Genomic DNA, 22050 nt, shown 5'->3' on the forward strand with positions numbered 1-22050 from the left:
TTTTTAATGGACGTTATGAGAATAAATCGACGCGACTGGTTGTTATGCTGAGGAAATTTTTAAATATTCAATGGGCATTCAGGAATAAGGATCGGATGCGCCTTCTTATTATACAGTGGCGGTTAGAAGGATGTTTAAAGAGTGAGTGTGTAAGAAAACTATCGGAATCCGATGAGAAGAAATCCGATATCGCGCGGAGTTATGGAGTTGTCCAGAATAGACCTTCAAATGCACGGTATAAATATCGGTTTTTAACCTTCTTCTCACCACCACTGTATTTCTGTCTACCCTTAAGGCAAGCATACAGACCGTGGCACGTGATCTCATTGCAAAGTCTCAGACAGAAAAAGAGGAATAATTTATTGTTGCGACACTTGCAAATGGAAACTCGCCGTTCGATCCAGACAAATGTTTTGAATAATATCACACTGCGGTCAATTATAACTCGTTACGTGACACTGTGCTCTCAGACACCTTGATATGATACTGGTGTCCTGCGTTACTTATAATTTCTGAAAAACTACCTGCTCTCCAATCGCAATCCTTTCGTGTGATTCGATCCGTAGAAGGTATCTCTAATGTTCTAGGGACAAAGCAAATGTATTTTAGTAATTTACTCAAGCGATTGTGACACTGAAAGACACAAATATGAGACGAAGAAATTAAGCGACTAGGAATAGTTCAGTGGAAATTTGTTTGTAATAATATACTGATATTATTTCAATTTCTTAAGGCAAATTAATTAAGGAAAATTTCTTAGACTTTTGTGTCTAGATCAAGTGTCTTTTCTGCCTAGCTGGAGCTAGTTGCAGTGTCTTCGGTCTAGCTAGCTCTAGCTGCGACTCCCGCGACAGTGGGTCGAATTTAGTGTCGTGGACTGCTCCAGGCAGTTTCCAATCTTCCGGGAATTTATTTGAGTGTCGTATACGTTTGATCTAGGCGCAATAGTGTCGTCGCGTAGACGTAGCTTTAAGAAACACAATTCTACACCTCCCGCTCATAAATCCTTGCTTAGCACAGTTCGGAGCTACCGGTATAGAATCATCTAAAAGCTACAACTAAGGGACTGGAAACGAGGACATCAGCCAGCCATAACGCGTTATGATAAATACTTGAACCGTGGCGCACCGTTAACATTGCGAAATATTTAGATCGGACGTGCTCGGTCTGAGAGTCGGAATTCACTTAACTGATTTCGATCCGTGCGCTCCAGACAGGAAATATAATTAATCAGCGACAGACTTGCAGCGTGAACCCCGTTACGGGCGATCTGGATCTTCGATTCGCGTTTAGAAAGTCGCTCTTAACAGGCGCGGAAATCTTGTTTTCAACGGGGGTTGACCGTCGCGGGACACTCGGCATGGCCGGGCTGATAAATTCTATAGAGATTAATGCTCTCACTGCTACTTTGTTACGATTCTAAGCCGAAGCAACGCAGTGTAGACGTAACGGTTGATCCGCCGACCGAACGACACCTAGTTGCTTAAAAATTCACGACTTGTCAGAACTCATGGCTACGATTATCCTGGAGTGAAATCCTGATCGCTTAGACACGGCTGGGTCTAATTTCAATGCAGGCTCGACGGTCAGGCGCGAAGAAGCTAGGAAAACAATCCGCAATTTCGCAAAATCCCCGCTGCTCGACGACCAAACAGCTGTCCACATTTCAACGAAATATCGTAGAAAGCTTTCCTAACGAAAGATTTTATGGATGCACCACGAAGCCTCATTGCCTCGGAGGGGGCCCCCGTTGGATTATTTATTACGTCATTAATCAGTCACGTTTCTCCACGTGGAACTGTAAAGGGCAGGCGGATGCAACATGGAAATGAATGTAAATCGTAAAAGGCACTACACCTTGTGGATGTTCGCGCCGCGCACGTGAAATGGCTCGCAGCATCGGAGGAGGCGGTGTATACGAGAAAGTCCATAAAATGAAATTGTTGCAGTCTTCGGGTGCAGCTCGCGGAGTGCCTGCCAAGGGAACGCACTCTGCAGCCGATGCACCTATTACGCTTCGACTACGAGATTGCTTAACGATCGGCGTGTTACGAGCCCAGGCAGCTTTACGATTCCAAAATAAACTGCAACATTATTGTATTATTCATCAGAGGCGGGGTGCGCGCATCTATACCTCGAATCTACTTTCGCCACGTTGCCCATAGAAAATTCTTGAAATCGGAATCCATTTTTCTTTACCTTAACAACACCGCGTGACAGTAGACCATGTACAGTGGGAGTAAATACGGATCGAACCCCGAAACAAATTCCCTTTGCCGCTTAAAAATAAAATGTAGACAAAGAAAATTGCAGAGACATTTCCAGTGCAAATCGACGAGTAGGTTAAACCTAAAAATCTCGTCGTTCAAATAGTGAGCGGCCGTCATTGGTGTTTAAAGTGCATGTAAATAGAAATCATGATGAGAACGGACGTTGTTCATTAGGAGCTGAAATTCGTTTCCCGGCGAGTCAATAATAAAAGTGCCAGCTAGCTCGCAGCGGTGCACTCAAATAAACGAGCTCGCCCGAGATTTCCATTCAGTCAGATAGGACACGCACCACCTACACCTGCTAACGGCAGTTTCGCACCGCGCGACAATTTTGCACTTTATCGCGTCCTCGCGGTTTACTGGCAATCGCCATTCGGAGGGCTTTACAATGTCTGGTTTACGGGGGGGCTTCGAACTGAACACGCAAGAGCTTCACCCTTCAACGACCGCCCCCGTCCCTCCACTTTCGTCTTCCGTCTTTCCGTCCGCGGGCTTTGCCACTCTCCTTGCGCGATTGCAGGCGTGCTTCTGGTTTACGATGCGAGCGCTGCACCCGCGACCCGTAAAAACAAAGGGCCGATGTAAAATCGCAGTAACCTGCGATGTAAAGCGGCCGCGCGCAACATGCCTCGGAGAAATGGGATTCGTTGAACATTTGGCGACAGCCGCCGTTATCTTTCACTCAGAATCTGGAGAAACGAATTCGCGGGCAACTTCGCATCTGCAGTATACAATTGGATGGCTCCTATTATCAACCTGCGATTTCTTCTGCTCTCAACCCCTAATATGGTTCCATTTTATAAAGAAATAGTCCCTGAAAAAGATTATTGCGATCGGACAACAGGAAAAGGTGCCAACCAGGCCGTAAAGTTTAGAATTCATCAAAGGTTTGAATTTGAAGAATTTCACAAAAAACGATAAGCCCCATCGAAATTTTGTTCAAACAATATTAAGAGAGCATTTAATTTTCTACAATTACTGTTTATATAATTTTTCTGTGCTTCCAACCAGTTTTTAGATAGTAGCGTTTGAATATAGAGAGGTACGGCGTGACGTATTGTCTATACGCGCGGATCTCTCTATATTCAAACGCTATTATCTAAAAAATGGTTGGAAGCACGAGAAAATTATATACACAGTAATTGTAGAAAATCGAATGCTCTTTTAATATTATTTGAACAAAATTTCGATAGGGCTTACCATTTTTGTGAAATTCTCACAAATTGAAACCACTGATGAATTCTAAACTTTAACGCCTAGTCGGCACCCTTTCCTGTTGTCCGATTGCAATAAACTTTTTCAGGGAATGTTTCTTTATCAAATGGCACCGTTCTAGGGGGTGAGGGCAAAGTACAAAAAAAAATTCGACACGTATAAATAAGGGCCACCCTAATATACAACCCCTGGCAATAATTTTGGAAGCAAGCGCAAAGATTCGAAACTAACGCGAAATACCAATATTTTTTATACAGTAAAGGCAATGGTACAAATATGACACGCGTGGTAACGTTAAATTGGTCTATTTTAAAGAAAACACACCAAAAATAATTAAGAATTTCGTTTAGTGTGCAATAAAAAATATAGAAAGTACAGAAATATAATTTCGTATCTTTGCGTTTGCTTCCAAACTTATTGCCAGGGGTTGTAACAGTCGTTTTGAAGAGGTGATATAAAAGAAAAACCACCCCCAATACCAAGTGCCACAACAGTATTCAGAACAAAGGCTTAAGACATCCTCAGCGCTCACTTATAATAAACTAACTTTACTACTCGGCTCCGCCCGAAATTTAGATTCTGATTTTATAAAAAAAAAACAATTTTTTGTTAATGTTTTAGTGAAAATAAGTAGTCACATTCATCTGGATTAGCCAGGTATAATGAGCTGAAGCACATTTCGTGATGCAAGAGTTTACCGCTCGAAAGTTTTTGGGCGACAAACACGCAGACATAATATAAACTTTCTGCTTTATATGCTTTCGTACCTATAAAAGCTACCAAAAACAAAACCCTCCCACCCACGAGGATCAATTACCCGTTGACGCGGACACATTTCCAATGGGAGCAGTATTAGACATTCGTGAGCGGGAACCTACGCTGCAACGCCGATCAGGGAAACATCAACGACAACGGTGCTTTACGAGCAAAAAGCACCGAGGCAGCAGTGAGCCGCGTCTGCGGAGAGGCCGAGGGCTGCAACGCGGCGGGCGTCAGACAAATTCGACGTAAAAATGGGAATAAAAAGCAGAGAGGAGGGAAAAATAGAACGTCGGACATAGCGCCGGGATAAGGGTACAAGCGAATTAGCAGTCACGCTTCAAGGTACACAGAGACGAGAGAAAACAACGGTCCCCTTTCCCCGGGTCCCTTAATCCACCCCCGCGAGACTCACGGTGCCTCCCCGCCCACCCCAACCTTAAGCTCGGCGAGCGTGCAATAGAGCATACGATGCGTCTAGACAAAATAATGATTTGGATTTCAATACATTTGCATTCATTACCCCCAGGGCACCTCTCCTGTCCTCCTCCGCCCCCTCTTCTCCCTCGCCGCCCGCGCCGCTCCTGCCCCGCTCCCGTTTTCGTCTCTCCGCCGGGATGATCCCCTCTACTATTCCGTTTCATGTCTCGCAGAGTTACGCTCGTTATCATACGAATGCTCTGCTCGTGCCGTCGGCGCTCGTTTCGTCGCCGTCGAAATGCGACGCGGCCGGACGAGCAAGCAGCAACAGCAGCCAGGATCAGCCCGCGCCGTCTGGCTTTTCCGCCCCGGCTGTGCGCGCGTGGCGATGGCTGTGTGTGCACGGGCTCGTAGCCGGTGTGCGCGTGTTGTGTCAGACGGGTCAGTCGGAGAGGGTGGCGCGAGGAGCAGAGAGGAAACGTCACGGGGGAGAGCAGTGTTTTTTAGCACCGGCGCGAGAAAGGCGAACGAGTCTGGACGGCGAATTGCAGGCGGCGCGACATCGCCCGGCTAATGAGTGACCGCGCGTCACCGCGTTTCACGATGCACCTTCTGCATTCGGCGACACGTGCTGCACCCGCAGACCCTGGGCACGCAATTGCTGGCTGACGTCAACATGGGCGCGAGCTCGAGTCTCGTCGACCCTGCGCTTCCAACTAGGCGTCCGAGGATCAACGTCATCCCAATTTTTACGGAAGGATGACATCCCTTAGATTTCAGATAGACCAGTTCGTAGCGCATCCCCTGGGCTTTAGTACCACGAACCTATTACCTCAGCGCTAGTCAACCGCTGTGCCGAGGCGGCGGAGATACGAGATGGCCATTTTTATTTTTTTTTTCACTTATTGCAAGGTGCACAGACGCGAAACTCTGAACGGATAAAGCTGCGAACTTAACTTCTTTCTGAGTTTAACTGTGCCACAGACTGTAGTAGATAAATATAATTGGAAATAGAATTTCAAGCAATCGTGTGCAAAGCCAGGAATAAACAGTGTCCGAAACTCACCGGTTCGATCCGACCGTCCCCTTCCTTTCCCAATGACTGACCCTCGGACCAGCCCATCTTCGATAGCAGCTTGAATCCCCTGTTGTCCTTCGCTATTGACCTGTTTGCGAAACACGATGATAGGGAATTGAAAAACGCGATGAGCTAAATATTTGTAAATAGAGGAATAAAAGATTTGCAAATTAATCACTTACACGTCCATCGAACTTTGCTGCGTCTTGGCATGGTGATTCGAAGAGCCGATGCACTGTCTTCTACTGTGCGCTCTGTCTTGGTATCCTGATGCTACTTGGCTCGCAGTCGCCACGTTATCCTTTTCTACGCCAAACTTGTGCTTCAAGCGTCGCAACTCCAGTTTGTGAAGGTCTTTCTTGGAAGCTTTATTCTCTTCCGCGCTACTGTTTTGTTGGACGAGTCCTGGCTCACAGTGGCCGCAGGTTTCGTTCCCATTGTGAATATGGCACAGCAGCTTCGTATTTCCGACTTGAATGATCGAACCGTGCGAGACCTCGTGATAGTCCGACTCCTGTTTAGCCGCGGACAATCGTTTCCCATTCAGAAATGTACCGTTCCTCGATCCCAAATCTATGATCTGGTACACTTTAGTGTCTTCGTTGTACCCAACGCGGGCATGATGCTGAAACGTAAACAAGAAAAATCATTAGTTACTTCGAAGGTGGTTTAACAAATTATTTAAATTCGCGGCCACTTACTTTGCTGATATTTATATCTGGCACAACGACTGAATGATCGCCCTCTCGACCAATCGAACCACCCGTATATGCAACGAGGAAAAGACTGCCAACTTTTAACTTCGGCAAGTTAGTCTCCCTAACTATGATTCTCATGCACGGCGGATATATCTTTGCCAAATCTGAATAGAAAGTGTATTCTTAAGATTACAAATTAACTAACATAACCGAGTTCAAAGCATGCATCGAATGTCATTTGGAAACGAATTATCCGTTCGCGTGTAACTTTTGCGCAGCAAATAGATCAGTAATATAAAACTTTCACATTTTTAGCGACTAATTTTTTAAAAAGAAATAAAAAATAAACCTTGGTCTTCGTCGTGGTCACTGTCACTACTAGTACATAATTCTGGAGTACTGTCAGAATTGCTGTCATTATCGTTGCCCGAACATTCACCCTCTTCAAGCTCAATATCTTCCTGTTCCTCTCTTTGCGCAAGTTTACGTTTTTTCCGCTCGTCCTACAAGAGAGACATGTGTCCATATTAAAAGCATAAGGTAATTACCTAGAGCTTGACGCCTGTATTTTTCAATTGATATGCTTGAAAGGCCATTTATTAACTCATTTATGTCATCTTGAACCTGAAACCAAAAATTTCCCATCTGCTATCAATATATTTTAACTGCTTTAAGGTAGGCTCTCATTATGTCTCGCGTCGGCGCAACACCTTTTCGCACTCACAACTAGGCTCGCGTCGCCTCGATTTTTCCGTAGCTGAAGTTATCTGAGCTTGCATCGGTGTGTTTGGTCAGTTGCTCAGAGAACCTCTTCCTGTGCGGTGGCAATGCAACCACTCACACTACGCCTCGCCTCTCTTCCTCTAAATAATCTCGAGGAGGAATCCGCGGCTCGGAGTCGCGCCGAGGCGGGGCGAGGCGAGGCGCAGTGTGAGTCAAATTGTCAAAATACATAAGAAAAGCATAGGAAGAATAAAACGAGCCCGGACGAGGCGAGGCGTAGTGAGAGCCCACCTTCAAAAAACAAATAATCTGAATCTCAACCTTATTTGCCTTTCTAATCTTCTGCTCCTTCTTGCTTTGATGTGTGGCTGCTTCGTTTGCAGTTACTTGTGCTTGGCTATGGAACTGATATGACTTGCTAGCTTCGTCGTAATAGTAATATGCACCCGTATTGCCGTCGTAGTATAAACCTTGTTTCTGGAACACAATTATTATGCCACATCTAAGCGCTACTAACATAATAACATTAAGGAAACGTATACTACGATACTTACCGCGTCATAGTAATATCCACTGTTGTAATCGTAATATAGGCCTGATGTTTCCTCGTAAACAAAACCAGTTTGCAGCAAAGCTGACTCCGCTGCTTCCTTAACTTGATCTATGATACTGGCTGAAGTTCTGTCGGTACTGATATTCCAATTTTGGGGGCGACTGGGATCTTTCTCGTATTCCAAAGGGTTCGTTTGGGTCCCGTAATCGATCAAGCTTTTACTTTGTAGCAGTCTCTGATTTCTCTGTAATAAATGCATTTATATATCAGCACACGAGGTATGACGCAAAGAGTATGACACGACGGGATCCTTACATGTTCGTTAAGTTTATGCCGCAACTTGACAATCTTTTTGTTCTGCTTTTTGATAAGGTCGCGCATTCTTTGAATGAACCTCAATACATGAGGATAATCCTGCAGCTCTTCTTGAAAGTCTTCTTCCAAATCTGACTTTATTTCTCCCTCGTCGCTTTCGCTGGGCACACTTTCTATCATTTTTCACTCTATTACGCTGAAAATAGTGCGACGCTTGACAGTTCCGTAGCTCATGTACGTATACTTTATCAATTATTCAGATTTCAAGGCTCCATTAAGTTCGAAATCTCCACTAGCTACAGTCTATCAAACCATCGACTTAAGTTTCCTTGCGGTGGCAAAAACATATGACTCAACAATGTTTACAAATTTTTACGCATTTTTCTGTCAGTTCATAAACAAAAACATCGGAATCCTATCTTATATAACCTTCAGTCAAGCTGATAACAAGAAACCTTCGTATACTTTTCATATAAATACACTAAAGGCAATGTTTAATTAAGCCGTTCAACTGAAACGAAAAAGTGCTGAGCTGTACTTTTATAAACAGAATACAAATAAAGCTGATGCGTGTTTCCAATGTACGATATTTAGATTTGAAGCGATGCGGTATTAACTCGACCACGATCCCTTTGAACTCGCGCCTAAATCGCAGCGTCCGTCGCAAGTACTTTCATTCGTTAAGGTCCATTGGTCCATGCATAATTGTCAGACGAGTAAACATCCTCGCGAAGCTTTCGATTTGCAGCGATGCGTTGATCGCCCACGAACGTGGGCCGATATTCTTACTTATATTTTTCTATATACAGCACACCGCGATACGTTACCTCTCGCGTTGCCCCGGAAAATACGCGGTCCCTCTTTCGCGGCAGATGCCTGTGCACGGGAAACTGTCGCCTGGAAAGCTCCGAGAGCTGATTAACGCGAACGAGAAAAACTGAAGCGCGTACAGCAGCGCGTATTTGAATATGAGCGAAGTTGCTCTTTTCCTCTGATCACTTCTGCCATCTGGAAACAGCTGTTCGTTAACACCCCCGAGCATCATGGCCGCTCCCAGTCCGACGGAGCCATTGAAAATGACATTTGTCGGATGAGACGCGATCAAAGAGTGCCTAAGTACCGCTTATTTCTGCCGGCGTAAATACGTTGTGCGCGCGGGTGCCTGCGTGTCTCGCAATAAGTCGCGTCCACCGTTTCGGAAATGGCTGTCGTGTGACTGCGATCCGAATTCGTACGCGAATGTCCCTCCTATACCGCTTGTATTTCACAGACAGTAACCAGTGTTTTGTTCAGGCATTATTCGGAATAATACGCGTGTTGCATTGTCAGGACATGTTACAATGATGCCGATAAAGGACAACCAGGATGTGGCGTGCTTTCTGGTCACCAAACACTCGTGGAAGGGGAAGTAAGTGCGCGTTCCTCTTGGGGTCCTTTATGAGTCATTCGAAGTGTCGTTTATTTCGGCAGTTCCATCCAGTTTTTAATTACCATTATAATAAATGAAAGGATTAATTACATATGGCGTGGAGCATTTACTAAGATACTCGCGAAATCAAAAGAATCGTTATATCATTTATGTTTTGCCGTTTGTAGCAGGGTCGGATGGAACAATAAAGTAGTAGGGTAAACCAACCAGTAATTGACCGCATACCAGTGAATGACCATCAGGCAAAGAAATGTCAATTATAAATATAAACATTATTATATGTTTATAAACGGAGTGTAGTTGCACTTTTAATATCCTATATTTTTAGTTACGCGTATTAAGCAAACATTACAATTCTTATTAAAAGCATGCGGTCATTTACTGGGCTTCTACACGTTTTGCATTTTATAACTTTTTTTTTTAAATTACGATAAGGATAAGTAATTATTTTTATAAAAATTTCAAGGAAAACAAATTTAAATGCAATTTCAACAGTTGTTTTGTTGTTATGCATAAATATATTCAAATGTTAATCTCAAAGTTCCATAGATTCAACAATTCGGTCATTCACTGGTTGGTTTACCCTACTGTCAATTATAATTTATCGTTTTAGAATATAGAGGGAATTAATTGCCACTTAGATATATGCTTATACGTTGTGGCAGTAGGATCGTAATATCAATGCGACAAATGTCCGCCAATATGACTGCGTTGTTAGTATGGGATGTTCCATAACTGGTAGCTCAACCAGGAAGTTGATAATTCTGTGTGAAAGAATAAGTTGAAACTGTAGAATAAAGCTTGTTCTTTTTAGGTAAACAGCTTCAAATGTTTGGAAACTAATGGATCTTATACATCAGGCGTGCCCTTTACGTTGCTAACCACAGCACGGGCTGCGGGAGAACTACAAGACTGTGCGCGCGTCCATACCGGCTTGTACCACGAGTCTATATAGCTGGGCCTCACACGTTTCGATGCGCACATACTCTTGCAATTATCCCAAAACCCACGCAATGGTTAACAAGGTAACAGTTCCATGTTCGGCTGTTGCCTGGGTCCCAGAACTTGAGGTGGTATTTGTACTTAAAGGGCAGGCCTGTTATAGATCACCTCTGTTCATGGTTGTTTTCATAAACATTATCAACGACATCCTCCTTTTACGTCAGCATTGTCAGCATCGATACGACTTGGTATAACGATTTAAAGAAGATGTAAACATGATTCTCATGTATATTAGTAGATAAGCAATGTTTTCAATAATTTTTATGTTAACAAATTGCAATTCATCACGCGTGAATGCCTCATTTTATTGTATAGCTTCGATTACCAAATACAAGAGCGTGATGTTTATGTTATTACAAAAGAATGTTGTCCCACATTTTTGCTTTATTTTTACAGTAGAGCGTCAATTATCCGAACTGCTTGGCACCGAGGCGGTTCGGAAATTCGAATTGTTCGGATAATCGAACAGTTCGGAGAACGAAGCATGCATGTACTTTACGCAGTTTATAGCTAAGAGAATTACATCCATAATTACTTATTAAATACAAGAGTACTACTGCGTTACTTTATATTACGCAAAAGTCAATCAATCAATAGGTACCGCTACACTGGTTCGGAGAAGTGGTGGGAATAGCGATGCTGCAGCAGTGGTTCGGTTAATCGGGGTTCGGATAAGTGACGCTGTACTGTATACAAAGGATTAGTCCCTTCTCGGCTCTACCATGAATTAAGCCGGGAATCCACCTGGAATCTAAGCTATGCTATGCAATGCTATGCTATGCTATGCTATGCTACGTTTTAAAAAAAATTAGCTTCAATAGATTCTTATGGAACCGTTTCCACCAAAAGCTACGTTAAAACGTAGCATCGCGTAGCATAGCTTAGCTTCCCGGTGGATTTCCGGCTTTATTCTCCAGTCTATGTATCAGATACTTTACAGAATCTCAGAGAAAAGTAACATTTATTTCTTATGATGTAGGTATAAACGCATTTTCTCGATCGGATCTATGGGTATAACGACATATAATCCCACTACGTTAGAAGTCACAAACAAATGGGAATATTCTGATTTTATAAGTGTGCAACCAACGAACAGAAATCAATTAGGTTCTCACGAATTTACTATAACAATGCGCAAAGAACGTAAGGTCGACAATATGAAATTCAGTTCCGAATACAGAGCTTATTTATTAACCGAAGCTCTTAAGTATAGGAATCAATTTGTCGAGAAACCTAAAGAAACGTTGGTAAGTTATATACTATGCTTCGTAGAATGGTTGTAATGAAACGCTGAGAATTGAAATTTAATCCGACTTGTTATCAACCTAGCCATATGGTCAGTAATGATATGATTAAAGCTTTCTATGTCGACTGAATAAAGTTTGAATAGGTCGTTGGAAATAAATTAATAAATCCGATATATTAATTCTGATTTTATAAAGTAATTCAGTATCGTTTATTTCAATTGTAATATTTTTTCACTTTATAGAGGTACCAAGCTTACAAGCATCATTGGTCCGATACGAGACTACCCGTTGTATTAGAAGTGACGCCGTATAGTCTTGACCAATTAGATCCAGCAACTAACATGGTACTAGCCAGTTACTGTTATAAAGATTTCGAAGGGGTCGCGACGATGAAAGATTATCCTAATGGATTTGTAATCGTGTGCGGCGGATTTGGGCGTTTGCACCTTTTTGCTTCCCAGCACATGGAAGAGATTAAGAAAAAGCTGTTGGAATCAGCTATGAACAATCTAGGTATCAGCATAAAAGTATTGAAAGAACCAATCAAACTAGACGACTGCGTTGCTCAGAGACTGGGCAAATTCAGCGGCGATGAACACATAACCAGTGTATCGGAATTCACTGTTCACAAATGTTCGCCTAGGCACATAGATCTTCAGAGAAGGACTCTTTGCCTTTCGGACACTTGTTTATTGGAGAGAGATCCTCAGACGTATAATGTTTGTACTCTTAGACCCTTGTCGGATATTTTTGCTTTGATCCGTGATAACGAGAACCCCCAACTATTTACTGTACAATATCTGAATGGTCAAACACGCAGTTATACTGCAACCGATAGAGATTCCTTATTAGCATCCTTATTGGACGGTGTCAGAGCATCCGGAAACAGGGATGTCCATGTCAGAATGTATCCAGTAGCCAGAGGAAAGAGGCTCGGACCTCTCGACTTACCTGTTGACGAAGAAGTCGAAACATCTCATGTTAAGTTTCTTCAGCAACCACCCGCTGGTCGCACTTTCGCTGAAATTCTGGAAAGATTTAATGCGAACGTTCCCTACAGTGGGCTTAACTATTCTGTGACCCAAGATGTAAGACTAAATATATTTAACATTATACATGTAAGTGAATGAGGCGCGTGCGTGTGCGAGCGTGCGTGTGTGAATCAAGTTTAATGTTAAGTTGTCGTACCTGTTATTAATTGGAGACACATATTCGCACAGTACATTGAAGCGGTGATGTTCCACAAAAATAGATTTGAAATACAGTAAAGTAAATTACAAGTGTCTGTATCTAGCTAAACTAGATTGAATAAAGATATTATACAACACAGCTGAAGCTTGCATTAAATGACTAATGGTTATTCTCAATAACTGCTGTCGTACTAGTTATCTCATAATTATTATGAAGCTTAAAATGCAGTTAAAGTTATTTGTATGGGTAAATAGATTGTATGCCGAACTGAATATATATTTTCTCTTTTTGTCCAGGGTGTTGTACCGCTTGAATGGACTGTAACAACATCACAACTTCAAATATATCACATGGTGAATAACTACTTACAGGGTCTTTTCACTGAGAATAAGGATAAAATTATCCTCGGAGCTTTGAACGCATTGGTCAATAAAGATTTAGAAACGAACAGTGAAATAGAAGCACAATTCCATGCTTTAAGGAGATTGGTTGCTAGTAAAATCGGTTTCACTGCGTTCACGACACTTCCTGGGTTTAGAGAAGCTATCGGGCACAAAGTTGTAAAAGCTTTAAAAATACAAGATTGTGGTGTAACACAAGCTGCTATAGATTGCATTTGTGCTCTTATGCAACCAATGCATGATGACTGTGATTTAAGGCAAGAACAGTTAAATAAAAGTAGTCTTCTCAGTAGTAACAAATTCTTGGAAAGTTTACTTGATATGTGGATTAATCATATTGTAAGTGTTAAAATCTTTGCGTTTTCGTTTCCCTTTTAACGAGCAATTTGCGTTACATAAATTAATGTATTGTAGTGAGCGAAATTTTTCAGAGATACAATTCACCCTATAAATAATAGTTTCTCGTACAATATACATTAATTGCTGTTATTATACTTGCAATAACATTTAATAACTGGTTTCTTATGCGCAGAATGATACCACTGTCTTTAAATATTTCAGAATCATGGTACAGGTGCTCTTGTAGTCTCTGCCATGCTTGATCTTTTGACTTTTGCTCTATGTGTACCATATAGCGAGACAACTGATGGCAAGCATTTCGACAACCTTCTAGAAATGGTTGCGGCAAGAGGCAGATCACTATTTAAGTTATTCCAACATCCGTCGCTAGCTATTGTCAAAGGTGCTGGATTGATAATGAGAGCAATTATCGAGGAGGGCGCACTAGAAGTTGCAGCGAAAATGCAAGAGCTCGCACTTGCCGAGGGAGCATTACCAAGGCATCTATTAAATAGCCTTTTTACTGTCGGCACCGACGGTAGACTGTTAACGCATAGACAGTTGTGTAGGCATCTCGTAGGACTTTGGGTTACGGGACATCCTACAGCTATGGGCCTACTGAAAAGGATTATGGTAAATTATTGAGTGAACTTACTATTTTTATTTAGCTACAAAAACGAAAATGTCTAAGTTTGTATTAATTGTGCGTTTGTACAGCCTGTTGGTTTATTAAATTACTTAGACTCTGAAGAAAAAGTTCCCGACTCATTTCTCGAGAAGGAGAGATTAAACAACCGTGACAATTTAAAGATAGCGATTGATCACGCATCGAGAAATAAGAAAAGTCCGCAATGGATCGCGGTTGAGCGCCAGATGCGGGTGGTTGAAAAGCATGTCGAGCATGCGCTTCAGCATTGGGGGGCCAGAATTGGCATAGAGCGCAAAGAGAAAATCAAAGAGCGTCCAATAGTATTAAGAAAGCGCAGGGAGAGAATCAAATCGGATGCAAACTGGAATCTGTTTTACTATAAATTCAATCAGGATCATTCGTTGCCGAACTTAATTTGGAACCACAAAACGCGGGAGGAATTGAGGACAGCGCTTGAGAACGAGATTCGCGCGTTCAGTTCGGACAAAGATTTGGCGGGTGGGACTCTGATTGCCTGGAACCATAGGGAATTCGAAGTACAGTATCAGTGCCTGTCGGACGAAGTGAAAATTGGCGATTATTACTTGAGGCTTCTGTTGGAGAAAGACAGCCCGGACAGCCCAATAAGAAAATCGTACGTGTGTTTTCAAGTACAATAAGTATACATTCTCGCTTCCTGAATTCATTCGTAATATTGTTTTGTGCATGTTAAGTAATAAATTATTATTTTCTATCATAGGTATGAATTTTTTAACGACTTGTACCATAGATTCATATTAACCACAAAAGTTGAAATGAAGTGCCTTTGCTTGCAAGCAATGACTATAGTATATGAGCGATATTATGAAGATATTGGTCCATTTTCGGATACAAAATATATTGTAGGAATGCTGGAACGTTGTACGGATAGAATGGAGCGTGACAGGCTAGTCATGTTCATAAATAAACTGATATTGCACAGAAGGAACGTAAAGGACTTAATGGATCAAAATGGAGTACGCACATTAGTGGATCTCTTGACGCTGGCTCATTTGCACACGTCTCGAGCAGTTGTTCCAACGCAAACGAATGTAATAGAAGCAGGGCCACAGCAGCAGCAAGCGATGGAGAAAGAATGGTACTACAATGACGGGGATCAACGAAAAGGACCCATAAGCTTGAAAGTTTTGAAGGAGTTATATGCCTCGAGCCAGATTACATACAAGACGAAAGTTTGGGCACAGGGATTAGACGGATGGCGAATGATCTCGCAAGTCCCGCAATTAAAATGGACGTTAGTGGCGAAAGGGACGGCAGTAATAAACGAAAGTGAATTGGCAACGTTGATTCTAAATATTCTAATCACGATATGCGAGTATTTCCCAAGCAGGGACGTCGACGACGCGGTGATCAGACCGCTGCCCCGCATAAAACGATTATTATCCGATCTTCAGTGCCTACCTCATATTGTTCAGCTGTTATTAACTTTCGACCCGGTTTTAGTTGAGAAAGTAGCCACGTTGCTGTGCGAAATAATGCGGGATAACGCAGACATCTCTAAAATTTATCTTACCGGGGTCTTCTACTTCATACTGATGTATACTGGTTCTAACGTTTTACCAGTGGCAAGGTTTTTACAATTAACACATACCAAGCAAGCTTTCAGAAGCGACGATGTAAGTGTGCACTATAAACCATTCGTTTCTATCATTAACGGCATAAAGCAATCGCGTCACGCATCGCTTTTCCATATCTTTATAGAATGTATCGTCCGACATTATGCAGCGAAGTATTCTTGGCCAACTTTTACCCGACGCGATGGTTAGTTATTTAGAGAATCACGGCGCAGAAAAATTCGCGCAAATATTCCTCGGAGATTTCGATACGCCGGAGGCTATCTGGAATGCAGAGATGAGGAGAATGCTTATTGAAAAAATAGCGACACACATCGCGGACTTCTCTCCGAAATTGAGAAGCCATTCCATGGCGAGGTATCAGTATATCGCCATTCCCGCGATAAGATATCCGCAATTAGAAAAGGAATTGTTCTGTCAAATATTCTATCTAAGACATCTCTGCGATACCGTAAAATTCCCGCAGTGGCCTATCCCCGAACCAGTAAGTGAATGGGAGGCAGATTTATTTAGGACACGGTAGCTAGAAAATTCTAGAAAACACATCGGATGTAACGACATTTAATATTTAGGTACGTTTATTGAAAGATGTACTGGACACATGGAAAAAGGAAGTAGAGAAGAAGCCACCATTGATGACGGTGGACGAGGCCTATAAAGTTCTTCAGCTAGTTAGTGGGAAGCAGCACAATGAAGCTGAAGTTAGAAAATCGTACTACAAACTTGCACAAATGTATCATCCCGATAAGAATCCCCAAGGCAGAGTAAGTAGACGCCAAGTTTTCGTTAATACGAACGGAAGCTACTAAAGTTCGTGTGTTACAGAAATCCTCTTTTGCTCGCAGGATAAATTTGAGGCTGTTAATCAAGCATACGAGTTCTTGTGCAGTCGAAGTTGTTGGTCTACCGATGGCCCAAATCCCGACAACATAGTGCTTATCTTAAAGACGCAGAGCATTCTTTTCCACAGATATTCCACCGAGCTTAGACCTTATAAGTACGCCGGCTATCCGCAATTAATCAAAACTATCAAACTAGAAACCGACGACGAGCAATTGTTCTCTAAATCTGCGCCACTGCTAGCTGCCGCTAGCGAGCTTGCATATCATACAGTACACTGCTCTGCTTTGAACGCGGAGGAACTTCGCAGAGAAGGAGGATTAGACGTTTTGTTAGAGGCATATACGCGATGCGTTTCTGTCCTGAACAAATCGAGCAAGCCCACTGACATCGCGGTGCAGGTCTGCATGCATATCACCAGATGTTTCTCGGTCGCCGGCTCGTTTAGAGGCTGCAAAGACAAAATTATCGAACTACCACAACTAGTTAAGGATCTCTGTAGAATATTACACTTCAAGGTTCGCGCTCGCTGATTTATAACGTTATATAACAACCGTCGAAGTCACCTGAAAATCATAGCAATTTACGTCCTTTTCTCTTTACAGCATTTAACGAAATTATGTTCGGTGGCCACAGAGTGTATTTCTTCTCTTGCTACGGACAGCGCACTGCAGATGCAATTGCTACAATCTGGTGCTCTGTGGCATTTGTTACTGTTCATGTTTAATTATGATTATACGCTGGAAGAAGGTGGCGTTGAAAGAAATCAAGACGAAAATCGTCAAGAGGTGGCGAATAATTTGGCCAAATTAGCAGTCCGAGCTTGTGCCAGATTAGGCGGTTACATGACAGGGGAGAACGAGACGCCTGTAAATCCCGTAACGGTTGCTGCGCTGGAAAGTTTATTAACGCCTTATCTGGCGCGTCAGCTCTCGAAGAATAAGCCGGAGGAAATATTGAAGATCCTAAACTCAAATTGCTCGAACCCATATTTGATTTGGGATAATGGAACTAGAGCGGAATTGAATGAATATTTGGAAGCCAAGCGGCAAGAGAGATTAAATGGCACCGACAGCTTCGAACACGATTTTAGCGACTTTAAGTACAGCGTCCACGCCAATGAACTTATTATTGGAGAGATATTTGTAAAAGTATACAATGAGCAACCCGTATTTCAGATAGAGGTAATGTATTTTCTTCCCGCCATGTGAATAAATACCTTGTTAATGACGGAAGGCGAAAAGTGTGCTGATGAAGTTACATGTTTTGCAGAACCCTAAAAGCTTCACGATCAATTTGCTCGACTTTCTATCCGCATCGTGGGAATACTTGGCGTCGCTGGGGAACGTGACAGTGGTGAAGAAAGACCAAGAGAAGCTGGAGCACGTTGTTATGTCTCTGGAAGCTTTGCGTAATGTGATTAAAAATAATCCGGGGATAGAATTGCAATGCATAGGGCACTTCAAATTATTATTCGGCCTTTTAAGCTGTAATAACTTCAAATTGATTCAAAAGAACGCCCTCGATGTAATTAGTAACGTTACAAAGAATCAGGAATGCGTGGATGATATCGCGGCGAACGAAGTTATAGTACATTTGTTATTAGCTATAAATACTTTAAAGGAGAGCCAGCTTCTCATATTGGAAACATTATATGCTCTAATGAGCTCCACAAAAATCGTTAAAGATGCACTGTCCAAAGGTGAGTGAACGCGAGTTTTCCGTTAAACGTTCGCTTTGTATTACCCGCTTGAAATGAACTTCGCGTGAATTTTTAGGAGCTGTTATATACGTTCTTGATCTGTTCTGCAATTCGAGTAATACTCAAACGCGCGAAGCAGCTGCGGAACTGCTAGGCAAGATGTCGTCAGATAAGTTGGCTGGGCCCAAAGTCAAGCTGGACTTGTCGAAATTTCTGCCTAGATTATTCAGCGAGGCGATTCGAGATGCTCCTAAACAGTGTGTGCATATGTTCGAAACGAAACACGAGAATCCCGAGCTAATTTGGGATGACATTGCTAAAGCTAGAGTTTCAAGGATTGTCACCGAATTGAAGGACGAGTAAGTGAACGTTATTTCGAAGACTTATCGATTTCTGAAAGCTTTGCCGATTTCACAGCGGAGCGCAACTTTTTCTAGGTACTACGCGCTGCAGAGGAGAAACCCTAATGCAGTATTAAAGTTACCAGATACTCAGAGCAATATTGATATCGCAACAAACGAGCCTGTAGTGGGAGGCGTGTATCTTAGATTATTTATAGGTAGCCCTGCATGGGCTCTTAGAAAGCCTAAAGACTTTTTAAGTGAACTTATGGATACCACGTTGACACTTATGTCCAAGGATAAAACCGATGTAAGTCAAAAATCGATCTTTACTTTGCCGCATACGTGGATTTTATAGTCGTAGATAATTGATCTTGTTAATACCATTCTAAACAGCCGGATATGTTGGAGTTAACGACGCAAGCACTAGTATGTCTTCTCCAAGCACAACCGACTTTATCAGATCAAGTTCCGTCATTAGGCCACATACCCCGACTCTGTCGGCAAATGGCGCTGCAAAATAATCAACCATCCGTGTATAAAACTGCAATATTAATACTTCATCAGTTAGCAACGAGCGAAGTAAGTGTGTCAACTTTCTTTGCGCTAAAGTAAATAATAACTAATATCTATGCTAACCACCTTGCTCGCGTCTTTCAGATTTGTATATCATTCATTTGTCAAACGGAATGTATAAGCCCATTAAAGCATGCGATGCAGTCTAGGCGCGATATGATAGCGATAGCGTGCGAGACGTTAAACAGGCTATTTTCAACTAACGAGGATAGACTCATAAAACAGGTGAATAGACATTTTCTTCTCCTGTAATCGTGGAATGCCTCCCCTTCCACCGCTACCAGGATTTTTATATTTTACAATTACGAAAGAAAGAAACTACATTGTTCGTCTCATTGCTTAGGCACTGGACGCTGAAATGGTACCTTATCTGTTGAATATACTAGAGGGGCGATTAGACGCTATCGAAAACCCTGCGACAACCAAAGCTCAAATAGTTAAAGCCCTGAAAGCTATGACCAGAAGCTTGTTGTTAGGCGAGAAAGTGAACGCTATATTGGAGAAATCGAGCGTCTGGGCAGAATACAAGGATCAGCGGCATGATCTGTTTATTTCTAACACCAATAACGCTGGCTACCTTACTGGTAAGGTATTCGTGCAATATTCTATGCGAGATACATACGTTACCCGCAATATTTTACGCTCGTATTCTACTGTGCAGCTGGAACGCCGGTGTCTGCTGGTTATTTAACGGCTGGCCCGAGTACCACTTTAACCACCGGCCCACCGCCAGTCGACAAAGAAGATAGTCTAATTAACAGGAATGACAGTATCTGATACAGGTAGCATTGCAATTAAGAACAAGGGGCACTAAGAATGCCGGTCCTGAAATTCCTATCGGTAAACCGTACCGATATAAAGACTACATTGTCTGTGATTTTCGGCTCCTTAAAATAAGGATTATCAATCGAATGTTTTTGTTGAATTTACATTTATATTAAGATTATTATATATATATACACATGTATATATATACATATATACATAACGATATATATATATATATAACGATACTCTTTATTATGCTGTATAAGCAGATTATATAATTACGTAAGTAATGTCATTATTTACAGCGGCGTCAGCGTATGTGGCAAAAGATAGTATTCAATGAAAGTCTATTACTAAACGAACTTTTCTAGATAGAAGATCCCCCTTAAGAACAAAAAGAAAGAAAAGTATCCCTCGTCGATTCTAAAAGTCTTTTCTAAAGGAATATTTTATTTTGTACTTAGCGAATCATCCGACAAGATTTTTCATGTTTTATTACGAATAAATTTACGTTATCGTTTCTAATTTCGCTTAGACCGTACAAGAGATTAAAACTCTATCATTCTGTCGGAGCAATAACGCGGGGAAAGAAACGTGTGCCCCTTGAAACACCCCGAACGATCGCTTTCCAATCTGTTGAATGAAAATTAAGAGCGAATGGAAGGAAGCGTGCTTGTCACACGTTCGACAATTCCCTCCGCGATAGAGTATTAACTGCAGAGGAGAATCTGCTGGGGAGATGTGCGCGCATAAATTACTCTGATTCCGAAAGAAACGTGCGTTTCACGTTCCTGGCGAACAGGGCGGTGGTGTATATGCAATATTTAGCATGTTTGCTGTATCCAAGTGTCATTAGTGCTGTTTGGAAGATTCTTGAACAATGTATCATGCGCATTTTAAATATCTATGAACGAACGCGACACTTACCCGGTGCGAAATTTGAAAAACTCAACAGTACCATGTAACATTCACGTTTTATTCGTGCTACTTTCCATCACCATTATATAAAAAAAAAAAAACGTACGTAAACGCCATCTCGATAATATACTTTTCGTGGACTGATCGCATTTCTCGATATAGCAAAATGCGCTTTGACCACTTTCAAACACATTCGCGTTCCGTTGCCAAACAGCTTACTTTCTAATACAAATACGATAAAACGCACTCTTTCCATTCATACGTTAGGGGATACGAAATTTCATATAGTACAAAAAAAAAGAACGGTTTGCTGTTAATTTCTCCTGCTATCAATTTCCATGCTCATCGCCTGTGTTATCAAACAGTTTTCTACGAAGACGCTAGTAAAAGTACGAGTGTGTCATCGGATGCCTGCTTACGTATCGAAGTAGAGTTTTAAAGAACGAGAGGCGAAAGGAATTTTAATTGCGGAAGCATCGTGTGTACACTTTTTAACATGGGTTTACGTGTTGTTTTCATGCGACGCATGCTCTTTTTTTCTTTCTGTGTCTCTTTGTTGAGATGCTGCGTATTAGGACCCTGTGTTTTGTTAAACTTCGATGTTTTTGTACGCTCGAGACCGATAAAAGCGCTAAAACTTCTCGGTAACAAACTGAACGTAGGAGGCTCTATCGGATGGAGTTAGGTTTCATGGGTAGAGAGGTTCCTCTTTTTTCATATCAGTGTCTAGTGCTCTAAACGGGACGATTATTCCGATCGAGCGGGACATCCGTGTAGAGAGGTTAGGATACGAAAGAAGGAAGAAACGCGTTGCGTTCTTTCAATTGCCATCCACCAATTGCAACATACTCTTGCTACTCCGGGTCGATGGGTCGAGCGTTCCCAGCGGTATCAAAAGAAAAGAACGATATGTAGTTCCTCTCGTGACAAGCAACGTGCGTAACGCGCTCGTTGGATGCGCCGTACAGATCTCTATATTTGCAATTTCTGATAAGCCGAGCAA

At 42.1% G+C, this 22050-nt stretch overlaps 2 protein-coding genes across 5 annotated transcripts in view; one reads left to right on the forward strand and one right to left on the reverse strand.

Moving 5' to 3' along the window:
• LOC143367695 (angiogenic factor with G patch and FHA domains 1) overlaps positions 1-9016 on the reverse strand; it is a 42075-nt gene extending 33059 nt beyond the window's left edge. The window contains exons 1-9 of one of the 2 annotated variants that reach the window (XM_076809775.1): positions 8859-9016; positions 8032-8227; positions 7718-7960; positions 7485-7640; positions 6790-6943; positions 6444-6604; positions 5925-6367; positions 5731-5830; positions 189-583 (exon numbers count right to left, since the gene is read on the reverse strand). In XM_076809775.1, coding sequence (XP_076665890.1) covers positions 521-583; positions 5731-5830; positions 5925-6367; positions 6444-6604; positions 6790-6943; positions 7485-7640; positions 7718-7960; positions 8032-8211 — 1500 coding nt within the window. In that variant the 5' untranslated portion in view covers positions 8212-8227; positions 8859-9016 and the 3' untranslated portion in view covers positions 189-520. Of the gene's footprint in view, positions 1-188; positions 584-5730; positions 5831-5924; positions 6368-6443; positions 6605-6789; positions 6944-7484; positions 7641-7717; positions 7961-8031; positions 8228-8858 lie in introns of those variants that run through there. The other variant, XM_076809774.1, reaches the window with a different exon arrangement.
• Positions 9017-9077: 61 nt separating this feature from the next.
• On the forward strand, positions 9078-20654 carry Rme-8 (receptor mediated endocytosis 8). 3 transcript variants are annotated; one of them, XM_076809760.1, is made up of 19 exons: positions 9078-9439; positions 11442-11709; positions 11952-12797; positions 13197-13640; positions 13863-14273; positions 14358-14923; positions 15029-15944; positions 16030-16386; positions 16475-16666; positions 16748-17260; positions 17348-17926; positions 18015-18444; positions 18521-18803; positions 18882-19095; positions 19182-19367; positions 19446-19586; positions 19705-19945; positions 20023-20143; positions 20435-20654. In XM_076809760.1, the coding sequence occupies exons 1-18, from the start codon at positions 9372-9374 to the stop codon at positions 20136-20138; spliced, it is 6771 nt and encodes a 2256-aa protein (XP_076665875.1). In that variant the 5' UTR covers positions 9078-9371; the 3' UTR covers positions 20139-20143; positions 20435-20654. The 3 variants fall into 3 exon arrangements, with proteins under 3 accessions (XP_076665875.1, XP_076665874.1, XP_076665876.1); XM_076809759.1 differs by having other exon boundaries at positions 20023-20654; XM_076809761.1 differs by having other exon boundaries at positions 9079-9439; positions 13272-13640; positions 20023-20654.
• Positions 20655-22050: the final 1396 nt, after the last annotated feature.

This window comes from Andrena cerasifolii, chromosome 4 (genome assembly GCF_050908995.1).
Source record: "Andrena cerasifolii isolate SP2316 chromosome 4, iyAndCera1_principal, whole genome shotgun sequence".
Taxonomy (NCBI): domain Eukaryota; kingdom Metazoa; phylum Arthropoda; class Insecta; order Hymenoptera; family Andrenidae; genus Andrena; species Andrena cerasifolii.

Excerpts from the sequence above, each read along its gene's own strand:
- Rme-8 (XM_076809759.1), top strand. The coding sequence starts at position 9,372 with ATGATGCCGATAAAGGACAACCAGGATGTGGCGTGCTTTCTGGTCACC. Across the intron at positions 12,798-13,196 it reads ACTATTCTGTGACCCAAGAT|GGTGTTGTACCGCTTGAATG; the intron begins GTAAGACTAAAT and ends CTTTTTGTCCAG. Across the intron at positions 19,587-19,704 it reads AGGATAGACTCATAAAACAG|GCACTGGACGCTGAAATGGT; the intron begins GTGAATAGACAT and ends CTCATTGCTTAG.